The 17,357-nt window shown below is 34.2% G+C and overlaps 1 protein-coding gene across 3 annotated transcripts; it reads left to right on the top strand.

The window, feature by feature from the left end:
* The first annotated feature begins 793 nt into the window (after positions 1–793).
* Positions 794–15,346, top strand: LOC130824476 (villin-4-like). 3 transcript variants are annotated; one of them, XR_009046719.1, is made up of 24 exons: positions 794–1,208; positions 3,569–3,690; positions 4,457–4,556; positions 5,349–5,417; positions 5,596–5,832; positions 5,931–6,108; positions 6,666–6,798; positions 6,885–7,047; positions 7,121–7,268; positions 7,360–7,460; positions 9,900–10,055; positions 10,289–10,357; positions 10,461–10,529; positions 10,630–10,767; positions 11,161–11,289; positions 11,644–11,791; positions 11,938–11,948; positions 12,545–12,685; positions 13,155–13,280; positions 13,361–13,426; positions 13,520–13,847; positions 13,931–14,121; positions 14,495–14,675; positions 14,781–15,346. XR_009046719.1 is itself a non-coding variant. In XM_057689506.1 (24 exons), the coding sequence occupies exons 3-24, from the start codon at positions 3,635–3,637 to the stop codon at positions 14,606–14,608; spliced, it is 2,871 nt and encodes a 956-aa protein (XP_057545489.1). In that variant the 5' UTR covers positions 809–903; positions 1,002–1,208; positions 3,569–3,634; the 3' UTR covers positions 14,609–15,346. The 3 variants fall into 3 exon arrangements, 2 of the variants coding, with proteins under 2 accessions (XP_057545488.1, XP_057545489.1); XM_057689506.1 differs by having other exon boundaries at positions 809–903; positions 1,002–1,208; positions 14,495–15,346; XM_057689505.1 differs by having other exon boundaries at positions 14,495–15,346.
* Positions 15,347–17,357: the final 2,011 nt, after the last annotated feature.

A 17,357-nucleotide genomic window follows, 5' to 3' on the forward strand; every position in this document is an offset into this window, starting at 1 on the left:
TAGCTAGTAACTTTTTTCATCAAAAACTGCTTAATAAAAAATTTTCTTTGTAAAAGACTACTATAAAATCATTTTCATCCATTAACGGTTTAAACTTATTGTCAAAAGCTACCCTAAAAATAAAAGACTACCTAATAAAAAAATATTTTGTGAAACACTGCTTTTTAATGTAGTTATTGCTTAAAAAAAAAGTTTAACATTTAAAGCCACAATAATTATTAGTCAATGGCTGAAAATCATTATATGATAGTCTTGACCCTTTAATAAAGAATATTTACTCCTCATTAAGTAATTTTTTTCTAAAAATTAATAAGTTGTTTGTGAATTATTTTTTTATTATATAATTTTGACATTTTTACCTAGAAAGAAAAAAGTTTCAAAAGAAAAAACTCTATAGCAAAGATAAAAAAATAGAGTAAAAAAATCAAGTTTGTATTACTCGGAGTAAATATAGCTTTCTACAAATAAAATAAAATTTTAAATTGGATTCTTATCTATTTTGTTGTTTCAATATACCTCATAATAAAAAAAACCCGATAATAATTAACAAAAAAAAAAAACACCCAATAATAAAAAAATGGAGTAATTTAAAAAAATTACTCTACAGTATTATGTCACCCCTATCTGTTTTTTCTTGTCTCTTTCAAAAATTCCGGTTTTTCTTGTTTAGATATGAACAAAAATAAAAAGATTTTCCACCTGTAAATGATTCGTTGTAAAAGAATCCCAATTTGGAAAATAACTTTTTTTTAAAATCTTAATTGTTTTAAATTTTTTTTGAATTAACTGCATTGTTCATGTTTCTTCTTCCCTTACTCATTTTCCTCCATTTTCTTCCACCTTTTATTTCTCTCTTTATTTAATTTCTCTCCATTATTATAATAAAAGTTTAATCCTATCTGGGTAAATTAATGCCTATCATTTTATGTTCTAAAAGTATATTTTAGTTGATTTCTGATTAATTAAGATTACTTGAATTAATTATTATTCTTAATCAACAGATGATCTGTGTTTGTGTGTCATGTCTGGCACTTTCATCATTGCCTCCAAATGCCTTTCTCTCTCTTATTCTCTTTCACATTCTCTCTCTTCCCAGCCTTTGAAGGTCTACATTGCCACGACTTCATCAGAAAAAGTTGAATCTTTTTTATTGCTACCTCAGATTTTTCTTAGCTTTGGATTTATTCTTTAATTCAATTTGATACAAGGTAATTAATTTGATTAACATATTCATCAATTTCTCAGCCTTTTGCTATTTTGTTTGATTTTGGTAATTGGGTTTTGGTTGAGTTTTGTAGAGATTTATTTTGATATTTTTTGTGAATTTTGAGAAGCTGGGTGTTGATTTATTTCATTGAAAATATTGGGTTTTAATCATCATTTACTTTTTTTTGGGGTTGGGGAAGTTCAAAGTTGGGATGGGTGCATGTTGAATTTGGGTTATTGATCTGGTTTGTGTTATGCTGATCTAGGATTAGGAAGTGGATTAGGTTGATATGGGTGTTTTTGGTTGAATGTAATTCAGCTAATTTTTGCATTTGGAATGGTGTTTTATGGTGTCTTTTTCAATGGTATTAGTTGGATTTTGATGAATTTTTAATAAGGCTGAGAAGGGTGGATTTCAGTGCCTTAAACAAAATGTTGTCTCTTTCAATTGGATGTTTATGGGATTTTTTTGTTGGCATTTTCGAGATCTGAATGTGTATTTCCATCTTTCATTCTTTATGTCTGATTGACTGTTAACCTCAAAATGTCCCATGCTTTGGGATTTGGATGGCATTCTTGTAGGATTGTCCTATCCAAATGGCGTTCCCGAAGGATTTTGTTTAGTTTATGGGATAATAGGTTTAGTTCCAGCACAATTGAATTGGGTGTTTGTTGCTACACGTTTCACTATGATTGAACCTTTAGGTGTTCTGAGCTTTTGATTGTTTATGATGGCACTATATGTTTTGTCAACTTGACCAACAAAATGCTTCAATGTATCTACTTCAACTTGTTGAAGGGAATGGGAGCAAGATTGCATAGCTTATTTAGTTGATCTAATGGGTAGGAGGAGGTTAGTTAAGGCTTCATAGACTTAGGTTGGGCTAGCTAGGTTCATTTGGAGTGATTTCAAAGAGAGTTTGCAATTGTTTCGTCTGATTTGGCTATTTTTCGTTGTGGTTCTACAAAGCATCTTAATGCAGAGTCTTTGAGAAGACTAGTTTGATAGGATTGAGGTGTCCGCTTGATGGTGATGGTATCACTTCTTTCCTTGGTCCTTCATGTTGGGCACTGCATTGAGTTGAAGACCCTTGTGCTCTACATATGGCTCTAATCTAAATGATTGCATTACTTGGATTTTACAAATCTGGGAACCTTAAAGCTAGTCCTTTAGTTTAATGCGGGTAATGTAGTATATAACAAGGGAAAGCGTTGTGCTTAGTGAAGTGTTGACAAAAGCAAAAGTCTGCTTTATGAGCGTAAGTGGATTATTTGATCTATGACTAGCAATATGTTTTCCAACGAACCTATACTTCCCCTTGTAGAAGGCTTTCTGATTTAAGGTCATTTCATAACGGATGAAGTAGAGTATAAAAATGCGGTAACGTTTGTGATCGTGATAACGGAACGTTGATGCGGTAACGAAATTAATGCGGTTATAATAACATATAAATATCGGTCGAAACATAGAATATTCCTTGATACAGCCCAAAACGCGGTTATCATAACGCCTAAATATCAGTCAAAACCATAGGATATCCCTTGATACGGCCCAAAATGCGTTTTTTTACAGTTTACAAGGCGGGAAATATCAGTTCGTTTATTTTGAAAACCTTTACAATGCGGTCGATGCGATGCGGCCTTGTTTTTAGGTGTTATGATAACCGCATTATTTTCGTATTCAGATTACATTCTTTTGTATATCTAGAGTTGAGTATTCAGCCCTCGTTGTCTTTTTAAAGAAATAGGAAATTAAATTAATATTGAGTTGGATTCTGCAACTGCCTTCTTGATGGCTTCACAAAGTTTCTTTATTAGTTTATTTCACTACTTTATCGTTATAAATGGAGTGTATGTCTCTTGGTGTTTTATTTGAAGGAAACCTATATCTAAATGATAGGTACTTGTAGCTTTATTGTTCAATTTACCTGGTTTAGTGGTAGAGCCTAGGTACCTGAAATCTGCAGAAACCTTCTGAATATATCCTTACTGCGTAATTTATTTCATTTGCCTAGGCTCTCTTTATATAAGTAGCAGGGAGTATCTTTATTTCGATCGAAGCTAGTGTGCTGGATATGTGAGAAAGAACCACAAAATAAGGAAACCTTTTAGAAATAGAAGTTTTATTTTATGCATATACCATGTTTCTGTTTGCATTGACGACATGTATAGGACTGGATATGTGGTGCATTGAGACTTTTCGTCCTGTTTCACCCCATTCTCTTGTTATGGAAATATTTGTACAGGACATTATTTTTGCTTGAATTCTCATCCTTTTCCCTACGTCCTTCCTATTTGTCTGTGAAATAAAAAAGCCGACTTTGAACTTATCGTCTGATGTGACTTCTGTTATTTTCTACAGGCTTCCATCGTTTTCTTGAGTATAAATTGTACTTGGTCATACTTGAAGTTTCCTTCTTACTACAGAATGTCAGTTTCCCTCAGAGATATTGATCCAGCTTTCCAGGGAGCTGGTCAAAAGGCGTATCCTTTATCTCATGAATGTATTGGGGTCTTTTTTTTTTTTTTTTTTTTTTTTTTTTTTTTTTTTTTCAAAATTGCAATATGTGGATTGCAACTTACGTCTACTCAATTGAATACTCATGATGAAGATGAAAACATCTAACATTAGGAACTTGCTGAATGCTAATGCCATGTTACACAGAAGTGATTATGATTGGTATCAAAGTAATTATCATGGTGCTTTTGAGTTAACTCAAAGAATGATAAACACGCATCATAAAAATGATAATCGTCATTTTAAATTCTTATGTAAGTACTTATAAAATACGTTAGAAGGATACCAAGTGTGTATAACCCATGTAGAAAAAGAGGGCTGGGAGTGAAAATTCATGACACAAGCTATCATTAAGCAATTCTTATAAAAAATCAAGAATATGACCTGAATACTTGACTTCAGAAATACAAAAGGCTATATAAACAAAACTTTAGACTTCGTCTCGGGAAGGTTATACCCTCTTCTGAATAATGCTAAAAGAAATAGCTTAAGAAATTTACCATAATGTGCTCAAATATCAGCCATAATCAATCCCATGTAAAATGTACTAGAAGAGCTTATCTAGCGAAGTTTTGGTTTCCCTTGTTATTTAGATTTTTTAGAATCATGAATTTCTCTCTTCTGATAATGTTACATTGTGGCTTCGATGTGAGAAAGAACCACAAATGGCGAAACCTTTTAGAAGTTGTGTTGTGCATATAGCATGTTTCTGTTTGCCTTGACAACATGTAGAGGACTAGAAATATGGCGCATTGAGAATTTTCGTCCTGTACGCGTCCCAAACTCTTCTTATGGAAAATTTTATACAGGAGATTCTTATATTATTTTGAAGGTGAATATTCCAACTTCCTACGCATGTTCCTACTGAAATTTGCTTTTCCTATCTCTAATCCTCATGGACGAATGTTTTCTTATTTTTACATTGCAACTAAAATTGTGATCTTAGAGACCCATCTCTATCAAATAAGTGGCGGAGAATTATTCAAATGGATGGTTCATGGGGTTGTTTCTTTGCTTCTGGAGGCTAGCAAAGCCCCATCCTTTTGGAATTTAGACTCTAATGTTTTTATTCTTTCGGATTTGCTCCTTGAGATGTTGTTTAGATTTTGAAAGTTTGTAACATAGATGTAAAATCCTTTTGGAATTTAGACTTCTAATGCTTTACAGGACATGCCGTAATGCAAATTTGTAACATAGAGAAGTTTGTAAAGTTAAAAGCTATGATTGTGAGATGTAAATCCATATTGGCTGTTATTAGGTTTGAAATAAATATATAGCATAAAGATGTTGGAAGCTATGTTTTCTTGTTTGCTGGCCATTGGAAAAAACCGGCAAGGCAGCTCCTAGTACACGTTATAAGTATTCTTTTTCAGAAATAAATATGCATTTTTAGCTCTTTGGTGTGTGATGCTTTTCCTTTTCGCTTGTGTTTCTATAAGTATGTAGGTGGAAAGTTGTGCTCCCTTTGCTGCATGCTTACAGTCTTGCTTGTCTGCGTAATCTGTATGCTTTGTTTTGATTTGCCCATATGTTACGTTATATTTTGCAGCTGTGTGGCTGGATGTTTTTCCCTGGGAAAATGTTATTCTTTAAAACTAATACTATGTGTTTTTTTCTATATTAGACAACAACTTTAAAGAGTGGTGCGTTACGTCAAGATATACATTATTGGCTTGGAAAAGATACGTCTCAAGTAAGTCCCCGGTAAATTTTTTTACGTATACCATGTTAACCTAATTTATGGAATAACAATTGAAAAAAACTGTTATAATTCTTCATCGCCTATAACCCGAACTATAGATAGACAACTACTGAGCTTTTGTGGATGTCATTATGTCAAGAGTCTAAGGATCTTGATTCTCATCAAGTAGGATGAAGCTGGTGCTGCGGCTGTCAAAACCGTGGAATTGGATGCAGCTTTGGGAGGTCGTGCTGTCCAATATAGGGAAGTGCAGGGCCATGAAACTGAAAAGTTTCTTTCGTATTTCAAACCTTGTATTATACCATTGGAAGGTGGAGTTACTTCTGGATTCAAGCATCATGAAGCAGAAGAATATAAGGCACGCCTTTATGTCTGTAGAGGGAAACATGTAGTTCACGTAAACGAGGCAAGTTAACAAGATTTTTGATGGACCCCTTAAGTAAAAGTGCATTTAACATGATCGACTAAAGGTTCAATGAGATTGAGATCATATTTCGCATGCAGGTTCCTTGTGCCCGATCCTCACTAAATCATGATGATATATTCATTTTGGACACAGAATCTAAAATATTTCAATTTAGTGGCTCCAACTCTTCCATCCAAGAGAGAGCTAAAGCATTGGAAGTTGTTCAATATATTAAAGACAACAATCACCATGGAAAATGTGATATTGCTGCCATTGGTAAGTCTTGTGTCGTATGGATAAACTCTGTTTGAATCCTATTTTAATAAACTAGATATACAAAACTTTTGAAAATTATTAATTCCATTTTTGCTAAAAAAAAAACAAATTGAATGAAACTTGAAAAAACAAAAACATATCAGAGGTGTTTTCGAATATCCTGTCATGGAATGGGAATTTCACTATCCGTTCCTATGAAGTATATGGGAAAAAGAAAAACAGGATCAGTTACTAATGTTCTGAATCATTTTCAAAGTGGATATGTGTCTTGTGATTTAGAATTTTGAAATATAGTACATTTACTTTCTTCTCCATTTAACACAGTATTCCGAAATTCTAAAGTCTAAATGAATGTTTCTCTTTTCCGAAACTCTAAATTAACGTTTCGTTTCTTCTCCATTAATCACAGTACACTTACTTTCTTCTCCATTAAACACAGTACACTTACTTTCCGAAACTCTAATAAACGTTTCTCGTTTCCGTTTCCATTTCTCGTATTGAATCGAATTACGTTTCGTGTAACATTTCTTCTGCATTTGTTTTGCAATGCTTTCCAGAGGATGGAAGATTGATGGCTGATGCCGAATCTGGTGAATTCTGGGGTTTCTTTGGTGGGTTTGCTCCACTTCCAAGGAAAACAGCTAGTGAAGGTGATAAAGATATTGTTCCTACTTCTGCTAAGCTTTTCTGGTAAGTTATTTTCTTCTTTTTTCCTCTCTTCTCTATTGCAACTTACTTTTGGGTATCTTGTATCTAATATCTGTTTTGTTTTTAAGTGTTGAGAAGGGACATGCAGAACCAGAAGAAGCTGACATTTTAACTAGGGATCTGCTAGATACAAATAAATGCTATATACTGGACTGTGGTAATGAAGTTTTTGTATGGATGGGAAGGAATACCACTCTTGATGACAGGAAAAGTTCAAGTGGAGCAGCCGAAGTAAAACTTGATCCTTATGTACTTTTTCACTTTGTTAATTCTGGCCATATTTCTTATTCTTGTTCCTGTGTAGGAATTGCTTCAGAGCCTTGATCGTCCAAACACTCATATAATCCGTGTCATTGAAGGATTTGAGACAGTTGTCTTTAAAACAAAATTTAATTCATGGCCTTCAAATGCTGAGGTTGCTGTATCTGAAGATGGAAGAGGCAAGGTTGCAGGTAAATGATTTGCGCATCCTAATGCAATTATCTAAAATTTCATGTTTATATTACCTTTTCGAATTTAAATCATTTATTTTTGTCCATCCAGCTCTCCTCAAACGTCAGGGTGTTAATGTTAAGGGTCTTGTGAAAGCTGCACCTCCAAAAGATGAACTCCAAATATATATTGACTGCACAGGAAATTTGCAGGTATTGTATAAATCATCTTCTCTTCCACTGCTTTGATCCCAAAAGTGGGGATTAGCGGTTGCATAAACTTTATTTACCCTAGCTTCCATAAGTTGCGATTCTATGTTAATTTGTTTGCAAAGACATGCACGGTTAAATCAGATTGAGTTATTTGCATGCTTTTGGAATTCTTATCTCAAACTTTTAAAAGAGCTTTTGTCTCGTAGTTTTTTCTTTTTCCTCTCTTTTCATCCTTTGTCCTGTATCTGTACGTGGGTATGCTTATGATATATTCAGCCAGAAATTATTGTTTCAAATCAAGATCGTGGTTCTAGGCGTTTCATGTGATTGGAAAAGTAAGGGTGTGACCCTTGATATTAAGCAAGCGTAAATTGTCAAATATCCATCCAAAGCCAAATTAGAGCATTACCCACCTCGGGGACCAAGTGGATGTTTGATGTTTGATGGGTGGATTGTAATGAACCTAAATAGGAACATAAGCTAGCACATCAACAACAACAATGCCTAGTAAGAAATGAAAATGTCGATAGTCGATAGTCGATAGTCGATAGAGACGGTGCACATGCTCAGATGGATATCGAAAGATGCTGGAAATGAAAACGATGCAATACCAGACTATGATATAGGCTTTGAAGTTACAATTCAGGATGACGGAGTATGCTCATTTATATTTAATTTTGTCAGAAATGTTTTTAAGTAAAGAGGTGGAGTATGACCTTATAAACTCAGAGGAGTAAACAGGGAAATCATCTGAGAAAATTAGTGTGCATTGTTTATAGTTCGTAGGAGCGAACAAGCCTCTCCAAAGGTTATAGGCTTTAATTGGAGTATTCTACTATTAATATTATCTTTTATTCCACGAATTTAAGCTGTGAATCAAGAAACTAAAGGTCGGGGGAACTTTAAAGTAATGAAGCTCAAGGAAGCTATGGGGCCATGTGGTATACCTATGAGGTGTGGACATGTCTAAATTGGCTATCTGATTTATTTAACAAGATTTGGAAGACAAAATAGATTGAAATGACTGGCCTTACTATATCTATAAGCATAGAGGAAATGTGCAAGATTGCTCCAAGTTTTGAGGAGTAAAACACATGAGTCATACTATGAAGTTATGAGAAATAATGATGAATCTAAATTATGAGATGATATACTAGCATATCATAGAATCAATTTGAATTTATGCAAAATAGATATATGATGGAAGCAATTATCTGATGAACCATTGATGGAGTACTATAGGGCTGGGGAAAAGGATTTGCACATGGTTTTCATTGACTTGAAAAAGGCATATGGGAAAGGTACCAATAGAAGTACTGTGGTGGACAATGACAAAAAGGGTATTTATAGGAATTACGTAATCTAATGTAAGATATTTATCGATAAGTGTAGTCATTGTTGGGACATATTAAAGGGGCAAAAAGGACTTTCTGATCACAATTGGCCTTCACCTAACTGTATTCTATTTTCTTTTTGTTGTGGTTTTAGATGAGATGACTCGATTGCTCTATGTAGATGTGCCTTAGTGCATTTTATTTGTTGACGACATTGTTATGGTATATAAGATCAGAGAGAAAATAAATGCCAACTTAGGATGATAGAGACTAGAGTTGGAATCATGAGTGTTTAAATTATGTAGGAGAAAGACATAGTATATGTAGTGTCATTTTAGCGCAAATGACACAAGTAGGGGCACTATAAGGTTGAAAGATAGAGAATCCAATGCTTCAAATACCTAAGGTCCTTCTTCCAAATTAGTAGGGATATTCACCAAAATGTGATCTATAGGATTAAGGTGGGTAATAATAAATGAAGAGTAGCAACTTATATACTATGTGATCGATGTGTGCCTTCAAAACTTAAGGGTAAACTTTATCATACGGTAACAACATTGTTATATGGACTATCGAATTGTTGGACTTCTAGGAAATATCATTGTTGGAAGATGGGGGTGCAAAATGTCAAATGTGGTTGCTTAGATGTACGAGTGGTGTACTTTGAAGAATAGAATTCCAAATGATATAAGAAAAGATTTGGACGTCATAGATATTGAGGATAAGGTGAAAGAAAATCGCTTAAGGTGGTTTTGGCATGTGCTTAGGATCATAGAAAGTTGAAAGACCAAAGATGATTTGCAAGGAAAGAGTGAAAAAGGATACGAAGAATGTAAATTAACTGGGGGAGCTGTGGAGATGGTAGATAATCAAAATGAATGAAAAGTGAGAATTCATGTAAATTAACTGGTTGGAGAACCTGGAAATTAATGGAAAGGTAAATTCTTAACTCATGGTGCGATGGCATCAAAGTGCGATATGATACTGGAAGATGCCAATTCTGCAAAGTTGTGACCAATAGCACAATTACTCTGCCCACACACCTTTTGGATTGTTTGACAAACTTCAAGTTCTGTTTCTAATGCTGTTTACCTTGGTTGTACAGGTTTGGCGCATAAACCACAACAAGATGGATCTCCTTTCTGCTTTTGAACAGTCGAAATTCTATAGTGGAGATTGCTATATTTTTCAGTATTCATACCCTGGAGAAGACAAGGAGGAGCACCTTATTGGGACATGGTTCGGAAAACAAAGCATTGAGGTTTGTCTTTTAACAGTCTACGGATTCTTTGAACATTTTATGCTTGTTGTCATAAGAAGCTAATGTGGAAAGATGGCTTTTATCACACATAAATAGCATAAATTAATCTCTACTCTCTTGTGCTTTTAGATTTTGAATTATTGTTTGATTGTAAAATAATTCGTTCCTCTGTAGTTTTGTTGCCTTGTGATGGCCTTCTTTCGTCGCATTGACTATGTAGTCTATAAATACAGGAGGAGCAAATTTCAGCTATAACCCTGGCTAGCAGGATGGTGGAAACTATGAAGTTCACGCCAACTCAGGTATTATTATTGTCGGATAATATTCTCACCCTTTTTATATGGGCAGACAAATATTCGTTACATTATTATGTATCATCAAACTAATTATAGTTTCTACTCGTAGGCTCGGTTTTATGAAGGAAGTGAGCCAATCCAATTCTTCGCTATTTTTCAAAGCTTTTTTGTTTTCAAGGTGTGTTCACTCAAAGCTAGTAATCTTGTCAATACACTATCAAACGATATACTTCGATAATACTTTGATTTTGGATGACATTATATGTGAAATCTACCAGGGTGGACTCAGTGAAGGATTCAAAACGTACATTGCCGAGAATGAACTTCCTGATGATACATACACAGAGGATGGTGTTGCTTTGTTTCGAGTTCAAGGCTCAGGACCTGATAATATGCAAGCTATTCAAGTAGATCTGGTGTGCATGTTTACTGATTCCCCGTTACACTTCTGTACTAACAACATGATCACTTCTGTACTAATTAATCAGGATTTTATGGGATGATGTTTGGTGTCTTTCTAACCTTTTATGTGTCATCAATTACCGTATTGGATGTTTCTCTTAAAGAAGTAACGGTGGTCAAAGTTTGGTGGGAGTCTGTTATAATCTTGTTTCCCCACTTATTCTTTTTGTTTGGCAATTGTTATTACCTTGTATATCCCTTTTTGTTAGAGCTCCTGCTGAATTTCAACTGCTATCAAGTTTCTCTTTCTGTCTATCCACAACGAGCTTCATGCAATTTTGATTTTCATTATCATCGGTATATATCACGTTTTCTGTGTTGTTAACGTTTATGGTAAATTGTTCCAGGTTCCGTCATCGCTTAATTCTTCATACTATTACATATTGCATAGTGGCTCCACCGTGTTTTCATGGTCTGGAAATCTCACTTCATCAGAGGATCAGGAGCTTGTTGAGAGGCAGTTGGATATCATCAAGGTCTGGAAATCTATTTCTTCCCGTCCCCTCCCCCCCCCCCCCTAAAGAAAAAGATAACAAAAACAGTGTCTCTTGAATAAGTACTTCAACGTATTTAAATTTTGAATTTGATTCTTTTGAAACCCCAAACCCTGATCATAGTTCCTATGAGCGGGGTACACTGGGTATGATGATGATGATATTATCTTTTGGAAGGTAAGTCCGTAAGTGTATGTGCTTGAATTTGGGAGTGTTGAACACCTTTCCTCTTCACAAGCTGCGTAATGTAGAATCAAATGCTTGTATTTGTCTCCTTTAGCTTTATAGTGATAGCGTTAATGTTTTTGATTCAAGTCTACATGGTTTTTTCTGTAGCCAAATTTGCAGTGCAAAAGTTTAAAAGAAGGAGCAGAAACTGATCAATTCTGGAAGTTGTTAGGAGAGAAAACCGAATATCCTAGCCAGAAGATTGCTAGAGATCCTGAAAGCGATCCTCACTTATTCTCATGCCACTTCTCTAAAGGTCTTGATTTTTTCTATATATCCATACCTAGTCGATCTTCTATCATCTAGATTTTATTTTTATATTTTTATTTATTTAAATATTGTGGCTGAAGTTCTGTTTTTGCTTCTTTCATCATGGTGGTTGCGTCGTTGCTGATCATACAGGAGTGTTGAAGGTGTGTAAGTATTGTATCTTTTTAAAGTGAATTATTTCTGATTACATTTGCGGAGTACTGTGTCGATGATGAACCATATTCCATTACCCAAACGCCATTAAATGACTCTTCCACCTGGGGTGTGTTTTGGGGGGGTTGGATGTCGGAACCTTACCCCAAAGCCATGTTCAGTCAATGACAATATCTACTATATGGAATTGCACTTTGTTGAGCTAATTTTTCATCCCTGATTTTGTGGTGATGAATGCAGTGGTCAAATAACAATGTATGTAATCCTTCCGTCCCATGGGTATTGCTGCGTTTTTCATTTTAGTCCGTCCCATGGGATTTGCTATATTTTCTATTTTTGGTCATGCCCCACACTTTTTCTTTAATTCTCATCCACATATTTAAATTATCTTTTTTTACATCCACACATTTCTCCCACTTTTCCATAAATCAAACTTCTTTACCACATTTATCCATTTTCTTGGTTTGCTCAAATTTTGTCCTTGTTGCAGATACTACATATAGAGGGAGTACTTGATAATCTATTTCATATCATATAGTTGGTTATAGTTCCGGATGAAATGTCTGCTAATCAAATGTTGTCACAGGTGGCGGAAATATACAACTTCTCTCAGGATGATCTAATGACTGAGGATATGTTTATATTGGATTGTCACTCGGATATATTTGTGTGGGTCGGACAAAAAGTTGATTCCAAGACCAAAATGCAAGCTTTGACTATTGGGGAGGTAAGAAATTTTTGGCATAGTTTGTCTTCAAATTGTGGCATTGTTCTTTTTATTAATTTTTTGAAGACAAACATTTTTCACTGGAACAACACGAAGGGAAGTTTGTAAGATCAATATACGAAAAAAAATTACCATATTTTTGGTCCAAAATGAAGTGTCCAAGTTTGATTGTCTAGGATCCAATACGGATGCTTGAAGTAAAGTGAAGAGTCCGTGTAACATAGGTTCAACGTGTCAATTCTCTAGATCTTGATGACGGATCCTGGGTCAGGTTTTGTTCGGGTATGGTTGGTTCGGATCTATGGAATGGGGTCGGGTTTGGGTCTGATCACAGCAACACCCATCCTGCACTTTTTATATTTCTGTGTGTGAAAATGTAACCTTTTAACGTATTAAATTTTCTTAAATATCATTATATCAAGGCTCTTCCCTTCTGATGCTTATAAATTGTGTCAATTGTTTGTAACAGAAATTTGTGGAACGAGATTTTCTTCTTGAAAAGCTCTCGCCTAAAGTGCCCATCTATGTTGTCATGGAAGGGAGTGAACCTCCGTTCTTCACTCGCTTTTTTACGTGGGACTCAGCAAAACCTGCTGTTAGTATTCTACATATTTTAACAGGATTGTTTCTTTATATGAAGCTCGGCATTACATCTTAGTGTTCGTTTCTCGACAGATGCATGGAAACTCTTTTCAGAGAAAATTAGCTGTAATAAAGAATGGAGGGACGCCGGCTGTAGATGTAAGTATCCTTTAGGGAACTACTACATTGGCAAATTCGTCTTCATTATGTTTCATAATTTGGTTTTACATCGTGTGTATAATGTATATCCAGAAACCGAAGAGGAGGACCCCCACATCATATGGGGGGAGGTCTAGTGTCCCCGACAAATCACAGGGTCGTTCGAGGAGTATGTCCTTCAGCCCAGATCGTGTTCGAGTCAGAGGAAGGTCTCCTGCTTTTAACGCACTTGCCGCTACTTTTGAGAATGCAAACGCGAGGAATCTTTCAACACCACCTTCGATTGTTAGGAAGCTTTATCCAAAATCAGGCACTCCTGATTCTGCTAAGCAAGCTCCAAAAGCTGCTGCGATTGCAGCACTTACAGCATCATTTGAGAAAACTCCGCGAGAACCTGTTATTATACCTCGCTCTCGTAAAGGTACGTGACCTTTTAATTTCTGTGTCGATATAGACGTATCTATATAATACTTTAAAAATTGAAAAAACTGTTGTATTATAAAGTGAATCCAGAATCTCCTAAAGAAACACCATCTCCGGAGTCAATTCCCAAAGAGAATTCCATGGGTAGCATACGAGAGGATGCCAAGGAAGATGAGGCCGAAGATGTAGAGGGACTTACGACATATCCATATGAACGCTTGAAGACAACATCAGATGATCCTGTTTCTGACGTTGATGTCACTAAGCGGGAGGTCTTTTCTCTTTTTTCCCCTTTATACTTATTTCAGCACCTCCTTCTTACCATCCCCATCCTCATCCCCATCCCTGTCTCCATCCCTACAAAATGCAAAATCAGCTTACTGTTGGAAATACATCACATGTGAGGATGATCCTAAATCGTTAAAAGATTGGGTTGTGGACTTGATATAATGCTTAGTGATTAATCCTCCCAATACCATATGGTTTTTGAAAAGAGTTAAACTCATCAAGTGTTGTATGCAAGTCCGCACTTATTACTCGTGGATTTGTGGGTTCGAGCCCATGGGTGCCCTGTGGCCGATGGGATGATCATGTGATGAATTGTCACGGCCTAACACTTATGACACATTTGCGTTGTCCATGCAGACTTATCTCTCTGCAGCAGAGTTCAAAGAAAAATTCGGGATGTCAAAGGAAAATTTCTATAAGCAACCCAAGTGGAAACAGAATAAGCTTAAAGTGGCGCTTCAATTATTTTGAGTTCTCATACAGATCTCCCGGTTTTTTTACTCAAATTGCATGTTAAAGGATCTCGTGCATGGAATCCGTACGAACCTACTCCACCCTCGTGTTATTGAATAAATTGAATCTGATTCTCATGCTGCCGATATACAGCAATTCTGACAGTCGCTCATTTTTCGGCTCTCTGCAGTGATACTTGTTCCATGTCGGTGTGAAGGGACAGCATCAATGTTTTTTGGCTGCTGTTCCTGATAACATTTTTTTTTCGCTCGCTAGGAATTTGTTTGCAGAATTTATGTTTATTGTTTGTTTTCGTATATCTACACTGGAAGGCGGAAGGAGGTGATTGGTACCTTAGTTTTGGTTCTTTGAGTTTAGTTTTCACATTGTTTAGGTCACAGCATTGATGTGAGTTTGCATTTTTGTTTCGTTCCGCTCGAGTTTGGATTCAAGTTGATTGATGAGGATTTTGAAGGTCAGTTTACTGATGTGCAAGAAGAGTTTAAAGGTTTTGTATAGAAGAGTGTAAAAATCTAGTCCAGAGTTATCATTTTTTTATACTTCATTATTTAATAATAATGCTTGTATTTTTCAGTTCTTGTTTGATTGATTTAACTAGGGACTTGATGCAATTTTATGGGTATGAACTTTACCTAATTTATGGTGTTATATGTCTAATGAACGTCTCTTATGTAATTTGATTTTAGTGACATGAAATAGAAAAACCGGGAAAATGGTAATCATGAGTTGCTATTACTTGGTTGGTGTATACTACCTCCGAAGTCCGGTCTCTAATAATTGCTACAGTTACTGTAGCAACAACTGTATATTTACTAGATTTTAGTTGGCGTATATTTTTCTGTGAATAGTCAAATGAGATCTTATTTAATTTATATTAATGTATATTTTCATAATATTAACTTTATATCATATAAAATTTAAGATATTAAGAATTAAAATTGTGCATTAGATTGCGCAAAAAATATAAATGTATCAACTATTGAAAACCAGAGGAAATATATGATATGGGCTTTCTCGGGTGACACCCACGAGCAAGTAATGAAATTGAAAAATCGGAAAATGGTAACAAAATAGAAAAACCTAACAATTGGTATTGTCTCTCAACTTAACAGTCGGTCTTGCGAGAGATCATTCTATCTGAGAGACGATGATCACAAGCGGTTCAATATTATTTAAAAAGTTGAAAAAAATGAAAACATAACAAATGCATGCAATATTCAAGAAGACAAATTTCTCCCTCAAATACAATATTATGAAATAGTTATTCTTGTGAGAGACTGTCTCTTAAAGAGACGACTTCAAAATAAGAAATTCATATTTTTATTTTCTCTTATGATTTGTTTTAATTGGGCTATTTAGCCCATGGATCTAATGCGTCTCTCGAATAAATCTCTCACAACAATTTGTGATGAAATAATTGATGCTTGAAATTGATAAGTTTACTCTTCAAATCAATCAAAAAACACTACAGACAAAATCGAAGATGTATATTTTCGAATCCTTTGGAATGTTTTTATAACTTGCTATTAAATGGTTAATGATTTGAATAGATTTTGTAAGACCGCGTAATTAGATTCATTAGCTTTCATAGGTGAACATGGCTGCAAAATACTCCATGCATATACATTACTGGTTTATTGTATTTTTGATGACCAATTTCCAATCGCTTTTTCCTCTTTTTGGGTTTTTCATGTTGGCAGTTTTGATCCTTCATTCTTCAATGTCATATTAATAGTATGTTCCCAAATATTCAAAAAAAAAAAGGCAAAACAAGAATCAAGGTTTAATTATAAGGGTATTAACCCTACCACCCCACATCTATTTTTTAAAAATAAATGTAAGGCTATAAAACTATAAAATAACTTGCTAAAATTAAGAAAAAATTGTTAGAAACTACTAACAAAAATTGAGTTTATGTCAAAAATTACATTTGACTTTTTTTGTCAAAAATATACCTAAAATAAGCTATTTCTTTGTTGAAGAGTATCAATAACCATAATTATCGTGTAGCATGTGCAACGCACATACAATTTACCTAAGAAATGACTGATAATTGTTTACAAAGAAATAACTTTTTTCTAGGTAGTTTTTGGAATTTATACATAAAAAATTTTTAGATAGAGTTTGACAAAAAAAATTCTTTGCACGAAGAGAAGACCAAAACAAAATACATCCACAAAAGAAAACCTACTCATTGTATTATCATTATATTGTAAACAATGCCGGCTATTAGGAGAGCACCATGAGCTACTGCTCATGGCCCCGATTTATAGGAAGCCTCGTATTTTTGCTATATGGTTAAACTTAAAATAAAGGCTTTTGTGTATTGTCTAACAAAATTAAATGGATACGAAGAGTTTTAAAATTTAAAGTATTAAGATTCAATCTATTTTAAAAAGATAATTGTATAAACTAATTAATAAATTTGTATTATCAGCTTGTATTGAATGATTAGGATATATATATATATATATATATATATATATATATATATATATATATATATATATATATGTATATATATATATGTATGTATATATATATATATATGTATGTATATATGTATATATGTATATGTATATATGTATATGTATATAGTATGTATATATATATATATATGTATGTATATATGTATATATGTATATGTATATATGTATATATATATATGTATGCATATATATATATATATATATATATGTATGTATATATATGTATATATATATATATATATATATATATATATATA

Source organism: Amaranthus tricolor, chromosome 9 (assembly GCF_026212465.1).
Source record: "Amaranthus tricolor cultivar Red isolate AtriRed21 chromosome 9, ASM2621246v1, whole genome shotgun sequence".
NCBI classification, from domain to species: Eukaryota; Viridiplantae; Streptophyta; class Magnoliopsida; order Caryophyllales; family Amaranthaceae; genus Amaranthus; species Amaranthus tricolor.